The sequence below is a fragment of the Cotesia glomerata genome, linkage group LG6 (assembly GCF_020080835.1).
Source record: "Cotesia glomerata isolate CgM1 linkage group LG6, MPM_Cglom_v2.3, whole genome shotgun sequence".
Taxonomy (NCBI): domain Eukaryota; kingdom Metazoa; phylum Arthropoda; class Insecta; order Hymenoptera; family Braconidae; genus Cotesia; species Cotesia glomerata.
Window position 1 is genome coordinate 6472477 of NC_058163.1, and position 12646 is coordinate 6485122.

Consider the following 12646-nt stretch of genomic DNA (forward strand, 5'->3'; position numbering starts at 1 on the left):
AAAAAATCTTCCAACTTTAAGTTACTATACAATTTCAACACAAATTGTATAGAAGTTTTACTGTACAAGTCTTGAAGTAAACTTAACGTTAACTTTGACTAAACTTCCTATACTACAAGTATTTTTATAGTAAGTATTTTTATATCAGGGAACTGGCTTGCTTTCTATAAGAGAGAGAGAGAGAGACAGACAGAGAAACATGCGCACGCCGCACGGCTTACAATAGCTTACTATAGCAAAAAGTGTTGTTACAACTTTTCGTATGAATTTTTTCCGTCTAGCCCCCTTTCGCAACGTACGATAAGGAACTTCGTTCCAAAAATTAAATCGTGAAAGTGATTTTTGACAAAGTTGTGGTGTTATCAAGCCCAGTGCTCCCGTGAATACCACGCTCTTATTCATTTAATTCATCAGAAAAACGAGTTTTTTCTGAGAAATCTTATTTAATCGATAAGAAAATTTTTTTAACGTGCTCTGTAGTTACTATTATTTATTTCAATATGCCTTTTATCCATAATTTTTTTCGTTTAAATTATGAAAATCACGTTTTAATCGAAATCACGATTTTTAGGCGAGAGTAGAGCATACCTGCGCGCTTCGCGCTTAAGGCATGCAAAAAAAAAATTAAAAATTAACTTATTCAAGACAAAAAATTAATTAATCAAGTAAAATTCACTCAAATGAAAGGAAAATTTCTCACTTTAACAATTTTTCTTCTTAAATCAAGTTAATTTTTTTTTTTTTAGTGTATAAACGGTATTACAGCATTTGTAATTGTATAAGTGACAGTAGTTACTATTTGTTCCTGTTTAAGTTTTTGTCATAGTTATTATTGTTGTTGTTGCTGTTGTTACATGAGGCAGCATACAGACAGTTAGCAGTGTGTAAGTATGCACCAGTCGTGGCAACTATCCCCAGTGGCAAAAAGGAGCAGAGACTCAACAGAGATAATATTTATCGATGCGGCATTATCTGCCACGGAGGAATAGCTACGTAAGACTTAACTCTCCCGGCATGACTCGATAAGCTTGCAATGCGTGTCGAAGATTGCTATCCAGATCTCGCCGACGCGCGCAGGTTGATCTGATCTACTACTACTTATACTACTACATACTACTTATATCCTAGGTACTATCTTGTATGACTTCCAACCATTTATTTTTATTGAATCATTAGAGAAATCTATCACAATCAACAATTGATAATCTCTTGCTTTTTATTATTTATTATTTGCTATTATGAGAATTTTTACGTCTGCCTAGCGTCTGATTTTTTTGTTTGTTTGTTTGCTTGTTTAATTATTTATTGTGTGGTGTCACTGAATTAGGAAGGAAGTTTATCAGTGTCAGAGTATAGTCAACGTTGAAGATTTCAGAATGAGTTACAAGGCGTCTGGACTGATGACACAATGTAGGCGTAATCTTAAGATTTAGTAATGAAGTAAAATAGTCACTGAGTATGTATATGTATGTTAGAGAGTTACGGTGGAGAAAACAATCTGCTCAACAAAGTTTTTACTTTTATTATATTGCATACGGAAGATGATGATTTCATACATTGGTCATTTTATTTCATCATTTTTACACGAGAAATATTCTTTAAGAATTACCATAAAAATTAAAGGAATCGTGAAACCGTCCATGATTCCTGATCTAATTACAATTATTGTAATAGTTATTCACAAGCAAAATGTAAAGAAATACATAACAGTAGATGCAGCGCTGCAATCGCTTTTGACTTCTCAGCTGTATAAAAAATTACACACACTGAGAGAACAATTTATTTGAATCCAATGAAACTCGTTTGTTCTCATCAAGAAATCTCTTATTTAAATACCACCAACTAATACTTATTTGACACAATTAAATTAATTTATTTGAAACAAAGATATGGTTTATTTTGTTATTTCTGGATTGGACAAACGAATTAAATTTATTTTGGTTCTGCACGCAGAAAAAAATTTCGTTAAGATAACCTAAGATATGTTGCGGTAACAAATGAATTTGTGGTAAGATAGGGATATAACAAATTATATGTTAAAATAACAAAATTTAGGTTATAACAAGTTATTTGTTATAACAACAAAACAGTTCTGTTACTATAGTAAAATATTTAAGTTGATTCGACAAAATACTTGAGTTGGTGTAACAAATTTTTTTGTTGAAGCAGCAAAATTATACTATTAAAATAACAAAGAAAATTTTTTGAAGTAACAAAGACAATTTGTTGAAGTAATAAAGAGAATTTGTATCAATAACAATGAGTATTTGTTGGAATAACAAATCAATTTGTTACAGTAAATTTTATAAGAATACATTTAAAAATATGCTATAATCAGCTATAGCATAGTACAACTACACTCATTTGTTACCAGAATATATTTTCAGTTATTCCGTCTTTTGTTATTTCAACAAAATCATTTTTATGCATGTGATATGTTTCAACCACTAGACCGGGAACCCAGAAGATTAACGGGACAGGTTTTATTAATAAAATTATGATTCATATTATTTAATATATAGATTATATGGTTGAACACAAATTTCGTTTCATTGATTAAATTACATACAAATTTTTATCTAATAGTAAATTAACATTTAAAAATTTATTTGGCAGAGTTACAAAAGATAGATAATACCTGAAGTTCTTTCGTTGACACACGTGGTTACTTTATTAATTATTTTGTCACTATTCATTCGTTAATTATTATTTTAATTATTATGCAGTTAAAAGTTTAATTTGTTTAATGAATTTACTTTAGGTTTTACTTTAAATTTGTCACTCGTTACACTGTTTTTTATTTAAAATCAAAATGTTATGCACTTATTTGAACTTTACAGCTCAGCTGTCCACAAGGTATACTTTTCTTTGTGCATTTTTCTACGATGTGAACATTTGGAGATCTTAGAGAAGTATATTTTCATAGCCATATTTTTTCTAAAAACAAAATTCGATGCTGACAAATATTAATTTTTTCTCATAAAATGTTCTAAGAAACAAAAACGTATTCATTGAACTTCTATAGTATATTACACTACAAGGGCAGAAAGTTGAGATTCCTGCACTGCGCGCCATGATGCCCGAGGCGAAGCCGAGGGCATCATGTCGCGCAGTTCAGGGCTCTCAAATTTCTGCCCATGTAGTGTATACTAATTTTCTTGCTATCCGGTCGAAAGTACGCAAAAAATTGCGTTGAAAAAAATTGATGCCTGCCTCCGACATTTGCGGCACGAGCGAAGCGAGTGCTGCTGGTCGGGGGGGGGGGGGGCAGGCATCAAATACACCTGTCAATAAAGATATTAATTTATAATCTATCATATTACTACTTTCTTTCGAGAAAAGATCTTAATTTTATTAAATAAATTTAAAATTATAAATATATTATAAATTAACTCTGATGTTAAAAATTAAAAAAAAATAGAAAAATGAAATAATAATCGTAAAATGCATAGAAAAAAAAATTAAGAAAAAAATCTGTGTATTTTTTCAAATAATTATTTGTTCAATAATGAATTTATTTATTTGAAAATATCTATCAGAATAAAAAATATGGGTGATTCCGTTCTAACTGTGAAATTCAATGTCCTGTATTGTTTGTTCTCACAGGTCATTAATTAATAATCAATTTATGAAATTTTTGTGCTTATTGGAAAATTATAAACATATTTCAACATTATTTTTATACAATATAACTTGCCACTTACAGAAAACTTACAATATATCACTTAAATGTCAGTACCTTGTCATGTCCATTTCTAGAATTTACCTATAAATTGTTCGTTTTTTTTTATCGTAATAAATGATTTCAACTAATTACCTCATAAATTCTAATGTTTATGATCAAACTGAACAAAATTGACACATTTTTTGTTTAATGTATTAAGTTAACATTGAATTCCGATTCAATAACTTTTGTCTTTAAATTTTAACGAATTTTTGAATTTGAATTTGTGCGACTCGAGCGCCATCTACATTGAGATTTATGAAACGTCTAGTGAACCACCTTGAAAGTACGTCACCTGAGTAATATTTACAAACAATGAGCTGAAGAAATAGTGCCAAGAGTTTGTGTCATTTTAGAAGTCAACTTTTAAAAAGGTATGTCATAAATTGTTTTGTCGATACCGTGGTATTGATAAACTTCATCAACTATTAATTTTTTTTGACCAAACTATTAAATTCTTGTACTTAATACCAGTCTAAATTTTAGAGTAAATAGATATTATCAAATACATAACCAAACAATTACAGTTGTTATTTAAAATGAAAATGTCAGTACCGTGTTTGTCAGTACCATGTAAAAAAATAATAAAATTGATAAAAATAGTATATAGTTAGTTGTAAAATTATTTTAATCATTAATTGTAATTTTTTTTTAATACAGATGGCACCAGTACTTCGTACTAAAAAGTTACCTGATACAAGTGACAATAAAAGTGGAAAAATTCAACAATTGTCATCAAAAATAAAAGTCAAACGTAAAAATAAAGTTAGTGCCGAAGTAAAACAACATCGTTTGGAACAAAAACGTATTGCTGAAAAATTAAGGAGAGAAAAAAGACGGAACGATCCAGAAGCTTACAAAAATTACTGTCAGAGTGAAAGAGCAAGAAATGAAAAAAGGAAAAAGGAAGGAAAACTCAAGTCAATTGATCAATTATCAGAACGAGAAAAGCGAGCTCGTCGCAAACAACAAAATTTATGGAAAAAAAACTCACGGACACGGCAAAAAGAAAATATTGAGTTGACAATGGAGCAAAATAATATGAATAATAACGTTGAATCTAAGCAAGCCAAGGTAGGAAGGAAACGAATACAAAAAAATCTACGTAAATGTTTCAGAGACAATAAAAAATTATTGGATGATAATAAAAATCTGCGAATGAAAATTAATAGCTTACATAAAAAATTACAACGTTTGAATATCAAGAAATCAGACTCGACATCACCTGAGTATAAAGTTGATAAAATGTTGAATGGTCAAAATGTGAATCCCGAAGTTCGCAAAACATTAATACTTCATCAAGTCATGATACAGCAACTAAAATTATCTTATCAAGAGTCAAGGAGTTCAAAGTTCAAGCAAATATTGGGTAGAGCAATTTGTGGAAAAGTTGTGAAAAAATACCGACAACTATCTGCTATAAGGAAAAATGTTATCCCTATTATTCCTTCAAGAGTTCATAGGAGTAATAAACCATTGGAATATATAAAAAATATGAAAAGCAATCAAAAATTTATTCAAGATCGAGTGACAAGTTTTTATGAAGAAAATAGTAAGATAATTCCTGATAAAAAAGCTTCTATAAAAATGAATGGTAAACAAGTAACAAAGCGTTATATGAATGCTACGATTAAAGATTTACATTCTAAATTTTGTTCCCAAAGTACGTACAGTGTTAACTATTCAACTTTCGCAAAATTACGCCCGAAATATTGTATTGAACCAAAAGTTACTAATCGAAATACGTGTGCGTGTTTCACTCATGAAAACTTTTCTTTGTTGATACAAGCTTTTCACAGTCATAAGTTACTGACAGAAAATACGCCATATAAAATTTTGAATAGTTTCTTGTGTGACAGTAATTCTGAAAATTGTCTTTCAAGAGCGTGTGAGTTGTGTAAGTTAAAAAAATTGGAATTTAATTTAAAAGATACTAATCCTGTTGATAAAATATCTTTCATGAAATGGGAAGTATCTTCAGAACAAAGAAAAAATGAGAAAACAAAAAAAAAAATAACTGTTAAAATTACCTCAAAAAAGAAAATTTCATGTACGATAGGGCAAGCAATTAACCATTTCAATCATGAACTGGATTTGTTTATAGCTCATGAATACAGAATTACTCACCAAAATAATTCCATGAAAAAACTTACACAGTCTCTACAAAGCAATGAGTTAGGACTTCTCATTGACTTCAGTGAAAATTATTCTTGTAAGTATGAAACGGAAGTTCAGTCAGTACACTTTGGGGCTAGTAGAGTACAATGTACTTTACACACTGGCATGGTCTACTCTTCGAAATCTTCCCATGGCTTTGTTACTTTGTCAAAATCACTCAGACATGATCCTTCTGCAATTATTGTTCACATAAAAAAAATACTTGACGTGTATCTAGCTACCAATCCAGAGATTAAAAAATTACACATAATGAGCGATGGTCCAACAACGCAGTACCGCAATAAAAAAATGTTTTATCTCATAACGCAGTACTTTCCTCAGTGCTATTCTCAGTTAGAAGATATTACCTACAACTTTAGTGAGGCAGGCCATGGAAAAAGTTCAGCTGATGGGATAGGTGGCTACATAAAAAAATTAGCTGACGACCAAGTAAAATACGGCACGGATGTGTCAAATTTTGATTCTTTGCTAGCAATTTTGCGAGATCGTGTTAAATCTGTATATATTGATTGCGTTTCAGAAGACGAAATATCAGCCATTGATTTAATTTTACCAAATAATTTTAAGCCTTTCGTCGGTACTATGAAAGTACATCAGTATACTCGGAATAAACTACAACATAATTTTATTTTATTTAATTCATTGAGTTGTTTTGATTGTTCGAATAAAAATCCATGCATACACTTTGCTATGGGAAAAATTGATTACTCCATAAATGATACAACCGAAAAAATGAACAAAAGATTGGTAGCAAAAACAAAGAAATCGGATAATTCAACATCAAAATTAACTAAAAATTTAAAATGCCTTGAAAAAGATGTTGCTAAAGATAATTTAGAAAAAAATGAAACAATGTTATTGCGAAGAAGTTCAAGAATTAAAAAAAAACTGTGATAAAAACCAAAAATTATATACTAATTAATTTAATATTAATTGATTTATTCATTATTGTTAATTTATTAATTTTCTTAATTTATTCAATGTTAATTAATTTAATTTTCAGTAAATTCTATAAATTAGGTTATAGTTGCTATAAATTATAAAGTTACTGTTTAAATCGTTTTAATTGTTATTAATTGTCATTAATGTGTTAAATAATTATTTAAAAAGAGTTTAAAAATGTTAAAACAGAATCTATAAATAAATTTAATCATTTTCTCAAACAATTTCTACCGAATTTATTTTATGTCAGTACCATGGATAAATGAGTCAGTACCGTGGAACGTAAAATTTGAAATTTGTTTCTCGTTCTTGATGCTTCGAAGTTGGTAGTAAAATCCTCTCAGATTTTTATTTTGACAGTAAAATAGATAAATAATATGCATAAAAAAATTGAAAAAGTTTAATTCCAAAATCTTAAAATTTTTAATCAAAAAAATCACAGTTAGAACAGAATCACCCATATTTCTCGTTTTTTTTTTTTTTTTTTCAATTCAAATATTTAATAAGTCTCATTTCATTAAAATAAATATTTATTTGCTTTAATTAACTTAGTTTCAACCTAAAATCATCGACACATAACAAGACAGATACATTCATAACAATCACAAGTAAGGTTAGGCTTATAAACATAAGTAATAGAGTGAGCTCGACTACCGACTTTCGGACTTTCTGCCGCCTCGTGTCTCATTGTCAGTGCATGAATACATCATTTCGGCTCCCCGTCGTAGGGCGCATGCGCGACTTGATCACGGCATAAAACTTTCTGCCGTGAAATCGCAGCGGGAACCCCGTACTTTCGACCGGCGTAGTAAGAAAAATATTCTTCAATATTGGAAAAAACATTCCAATCGAGACTCCGTAGGTGATGGAAGAACAAAATTTTTAAATAAATTAGTTTTTTAGTTTAAAAATCTTTATTCGATATTTATGATTTACAAGTTACAATTTTATTGTACATTGTATGCAATATTTATAATTAATATTAGTTCCCGTTTGTGAAACATAACCCACTGGATAATATATTTATTCATATTATAATATAATTAAGTAGTTTGACTAGGAGGTGGACTGTTTTATTTAGGGAAAAAGAAAGATAAAAAAACCCTATGTAATGTTTGTCTTAGCCTAACTTAATCTACTTATGACTAGATAGTGTTAGATAATGCACAGTTGTTGCGGTATTTTATATTTGAGGAAGGGGTGTGCTTTTTTAATTTTACACACACCCTTAAGTATTTCTAATTGGTCAAATTTAGTATTATAAAATTTAATTGTCATATCTTTGATATATTCGCTTAGCATAGGAATAGAATACATTTTATTTAAGTCTAAAGTTTTAATTCTAGGTTCAATATATTTGATCATTTTTAGGCATTTGTTCTGTAATACTTGAAGCTTATTATAATTAATTTTGCACGTATTACTCCAGATGGGACACGCATAAAGTATGATTGGTCTTATACACATTCTATACATAATGATTTTGTTCTTTTCGCTAACTGTACTTTTTCGGAAGAGTAGTGGATAGAGTATGGAAATTGCTGTATGCGTTTTTCTAGTAACCTGAATAATGTGGTTGCTAAAATTTAATTTTATGTCTAGGTTTAGGCCGAGATACTTCGCATTGTCTGTAAATTTAATTTCTCCTAGCATAATTAAACTAATAGTTTGAGCAGATTTTTTGTGAATGAACATCGCTGCTGTCGTCTTATTTGTGTTGATTTTAATCTTTCATTTTTGGAAGAAGGTTTCTAGCTTATTGATATGGCTCTGTATGTTTTTAATAATGTAGTCTTTGTTTTGGGAGGAAGAGAACACAGCCATATCGTCAGCAAACAATGCTAGTGAGATCTATTGGTTATAGTCTAGTCAACAAGTTCAAAAACGTGAAAAATAGAGATAAAGGTCCTAAAAATATGAGCGATGGCTCATTCGATTCGGAATCACCTCTAGAAAAATGTTTTTGAAGGATTTTGGTGCAGGTAAAAAATTGCAATTGTTATTAACAAAATAAGATGGAAAAAAAACGATATTTCGTTTTTTGTTAATAACTCGAAAAATATTAATATTTAAGCAATTTTGAAAAAAGCCCGTTAAAGAGGAGAAAATTTCCAAGAAAAAAGTCCGTACTCCCGGAACTCTATCTCCATTATTTATAATTTTAATTTGACGTTGAAAATAGGGCTCCGCGCGGCTGTTACGGCATGCGCGCGCCGCCGCTAAAGAGAGCTCAGCAATAAAAATAATTTTTTTATAACATAAAATGTGATTTTAAAAATTTGAAAAAATTCTACCCGTGTAAAAAAGTTGCGGATTTCCGCCAGTAATCCGCCGATGATCCGCTGGTTTTCCGCTGGAGATCATGTGGAATTCGTATTTTGACACAAATATGAATTCCAGATGAAGTTCGCATGAAATCCGGATGATACCATAAATATAATATGGATGAAAAAAATTCAGTGATAGATTGTAATGAGTTCATTATAATTTAAAACGTAAAATAAGGAAGTAATTCCTTTCAGAAAATAAATTCACACAACAAAATGTTACTGACAGGTTATAAGAAAAATATTTTTGGAACTGATAACTTTAAACGTGAGCAAAGATTTTTCGAAAGTTTGTTTGAGAATAATTTCATTTTGGAATTTCTTTGAATACATGTGATTTTGAGATAAAAAAAATTTATTTTATGCGATGAACCGAAATGCGATAGGAAATTATATACTTACCTATATAAATTCGGAAAACAGTGTTAATGTGATCAATACGAAATGGAATTCTCGTGATTCATACTCTGTAAATTTGAATAAATGAAAATTTACTTAAATAAGGTGATACGCTGTAATTTGTACAGTTTTAAAAAAGAAACAATGATTCTTGACAGTAAGAAATTTCCGTTTTAAATAATCATAAATATTTTTATTTTGTATTATATTTGATGATCATTCTCGAACTATAAGATTTCCTTCCCCTATTAACAATATCATAAATAAATTGTGTCGCAACAAAAAAAGTGTCGCTTAATAGGTGTTCGAAGATTTTTGAAGAACTTTTGAAAGAAGTATAAAGTTTTTATGCAGAAGTTTGGTTTTCTGCAGTGAACATAAATGAGGGATAATAAATCTGCCAACATCACCTTAGGAGTTTTATGACGAATCATAAACGTTAAAATGCATAGCAAACTTTCACCCAAAGTAAGCGGAGCATTTTCATAGAGAGGGTCATTTAGATGATCATTATCCAAAAAAGGTCCTGGCTCGTCATCATCCGATGAATTGTCACTACTTTCACTTTCTTCGTCAACTGAGTCCTCAGAGCTGTCATTCCATTCACTAACGTCATTTTCGGACCAACCGTCATAATTATTTTGGCTACATGAAGAATCAGAACTACTACCTTCAGTATCACAATTGTTTTGACAATTAAAAAAATGATCTTCACTATCACAAGAATCTTCGTTATCATTATCGTCCGTAAGACTCTGATTGTCCTCTGCACTAACAGCAAAATCACACTCTGAATCAGGTGAGTATTCATTCTCGGAGCAAGTAAAAGATTGAACCTCAGAAACAATAGAATTCCGGTTTTCAGACATTACAGAATCACTGCTACCTTCGTCATCATTATCTGGAAGTATCAAAAAATATTATAGCTTTGATGGTGAAAAAAGAAAAACATAAAAAAATATTGTCTAGACAAGTTTCAAATAAGACCTTAAAATATATAAGATCTTATCTAAATCTTCCAGAGTTCCGCCAGAGTCTGTACAAAATTTCGGTTTTTTTAAAAAATTAATGAGTATTCAAGTGGTATCAGTAGGCTTTCGTAAGGAGTTCCTAAGGTTTGGTATGAGAGCCCTTCATGAATAAATTTGACGATTTTTAACAGTTTGGCTGAATTTCTCTGGAAAACTCAAAGAAATCCCAAGGAAATCTTCCAGAATTCCGCCGGAATCAGTACTAAATTTCGGCTAAAGATAATGTGAGAATTAGATTGGAATCAGATGGTTTTAAGAAGGAGTTCTCACAGTTTTGTATGAGAGCCCTTCACAGCTTATGAATTATTTGGACGATTTTAAACAGTTTGGCCGAATTTTTCTGGAAAACTCGAGGAATTCCTTAGAAAGTCTTTCAGAGTTCCGCCACAGTCTGTACAAAATTTCGGTTTTTTAAAAAAAATAATGAGTATTCAAGTGGTATCAGTAGGCTTTCGTAAGGAGTTCCTAAGGTTTGGGATGAGAGCCCTTCACAGTTCATGAATAAGTTTGACAATTTTTGACGTCAGCCGAATTTTTCGGGAAAACCCGAGGAATTCCTTGGAAAATCTTTCAGAGTTCCGCCGAAGCCTGTACAAAATTTCGGTTATTTAAAAAAAATAATGAGTATTCAAGCGGTATCAGTAGGCTTTCGTAAGGAGTTCCTAAGGTTTGGTATGAGAGCCCTTCATGAATAAATTTGACAATTTTTAACTGTTTGGCTGAATTTCTCTGGAAAACTCAAAGAAATCCCAAGGAAATCTTCCAGAATTCCGCCGGAATCAGTACTAAATTTCGGCTAAAGATAATGTGATAATTAGATTGGGATCAGATGGTTTTAAGAAGGAATTCTCACAGTTTTGTACGAGAGCCCTTCACAGATTATGAATTATTCAGACGATTTTTAACAGTTTGGCCGAATTTTTCTGGAAAACTCGAGGAATTCCTTAGGAAATCTTTCAGAGTTCCGCCAGAGTCTGTACAAAATTTCGGTTTTTTTAAAAAAATAATGAGTATTCAAGTGGTATCAGTAGGCTTTCGTAAGGAGTTCCTAAGGTTTGGGATGAGAGCCCTTCACAGTTCATGAATAAGTTTGACAATTTTTGACAAGTCGGTCGAATTTTTCTGGAAAACCCGGAGGAATTCTTTGAAAATCTTTCAGAGTTCCGCCGAAGTCTGTACAAAATTTCGATTATTTAAAAAAAATAATGAGTATTCAAGCGGTATCAGTAGGCTTTCGTAAGGAGTTCCTAAGGTTTGGTATGAGAGCCCTTCATGAATAAATTTGACAATTCTTTAACAGTTTGGTTGAATTTCTCTGGAAAACTCAAAGAAATCCCTAGGAAATCTTCCAGAATTCCGCCGGAATCAGTACTAAATTTCGGCTAAAGATAATGTGATAATTAGATTGGGATCAGATGGTTCTAAGAAGGAGTTCTCACAGTTTTGTACGAGAGCCCTTCACAGATTATGAATTATTCAGACGATTTTTAACAGATTGACCGAATTTTTCTGGAAAACCCTCGAGGAATTTTTTTTTGCAGAAAATCTTTTCACAGTTCATGAAGATAAGTTTGACAATTTTTGAGAAATTCTGACCGACTTTACTGAAAACCCGACGGATCTCCTAAGAGAATCCTTTAGAGTTCCGGTCAGAGTCCGTACCAGGTTTTGCTCTCCAGAATACATAAAGTTAACATTGAAAAAATGCTCCTCAGACAATTTTCATTAGGATGTGTTCAAAAGTCTCTATTAAACATCTTTACTAATAAACTTATGCATTAATACTTCCATGCATTATCTGGAAAAATCTTTCGGAAAAAATTATAACAGAAATATTTTTGGAGCTTTTACATGAATGTCTGCGGAATCTAGCTCGCCAGGATCAATTGGATTAATCTCCGATTGATCACTAACTTTAAATTGCCTTGCACTTATAACAGTTTACCTGTAAATGAACTTTCATCACTCGAACTTGTCGCCTCTTGACATTTCTTTAATATTCGATACCTCGTTGATCTTGATACTTGATCGAAATCTTTCATCAT

The 12646-nt window shown here is 30.8% G+C and overlaps 2 protein-coding genes across 2 annotated transcripts; one reads left to right on the plus strand and one right to left on the minus strand.

The window, feature by feature from the left end:
• Positions 1–3726: 3726 nt before the first annotated feature.
• On the plus strand, positions 3727–6796 carry LOC123267282. The gene is made up of 2 exons (XM_044731833.1): positions 3727–4098; positions 4385–6796. The coding sequence occupies exon 2, from the start codon at positions 4385–4387 to the stop codon at positions 6794–6796; it is 2412 nt and encodes an 803-aa protein (XP_044587768.1). The 5' UTR covers positions 3727–4098.
• Positions 6797–6918: 122 nt separating this feature from the next.
• Positions 6919–12646, minus strand: LOC123267283 (lisH domain-containing protein C1711.05-like). Its single transcript, XM_044731834.1, has 3 exons — positions 12547–12646; positions 10028–10471; positions 6919–6932 (listed from the first exon to the last, which is right to left on the minus strand). Exons 1-3 carry the CDS (start codon positions 12644–12646, stop codon positions 6919–6921), a joined length of 558 nt encoding a protein of 185 aa, XP_044587769.1.

What these genes read in the sequence shown, in the direction of transcription:
- LOC123267282 (XM_044731833.1), top strand. Translation starts at nt 4,385, where the DNA reads ATGGCACCAGTACTTCGTACTAAAAAGTTACCTGATACAAGTGACAAT.
- LOC123267283 (XM_044731834.1), bottom strand. Translation starts at nt 12,646, where the DNA reads ATGATGAAAGATTTCGATCAAGTATCAAGATCAACGAGGTATCGAATA. An exon ending in TGATGAAAGTTCATTTACAG is followed by an intron (nt 10,472 to 12,546) that starts GTAAACTGTTAT and finishes TGATACTTCCAG; the next exon opens with ATAATGATGACGAAGGTAGC.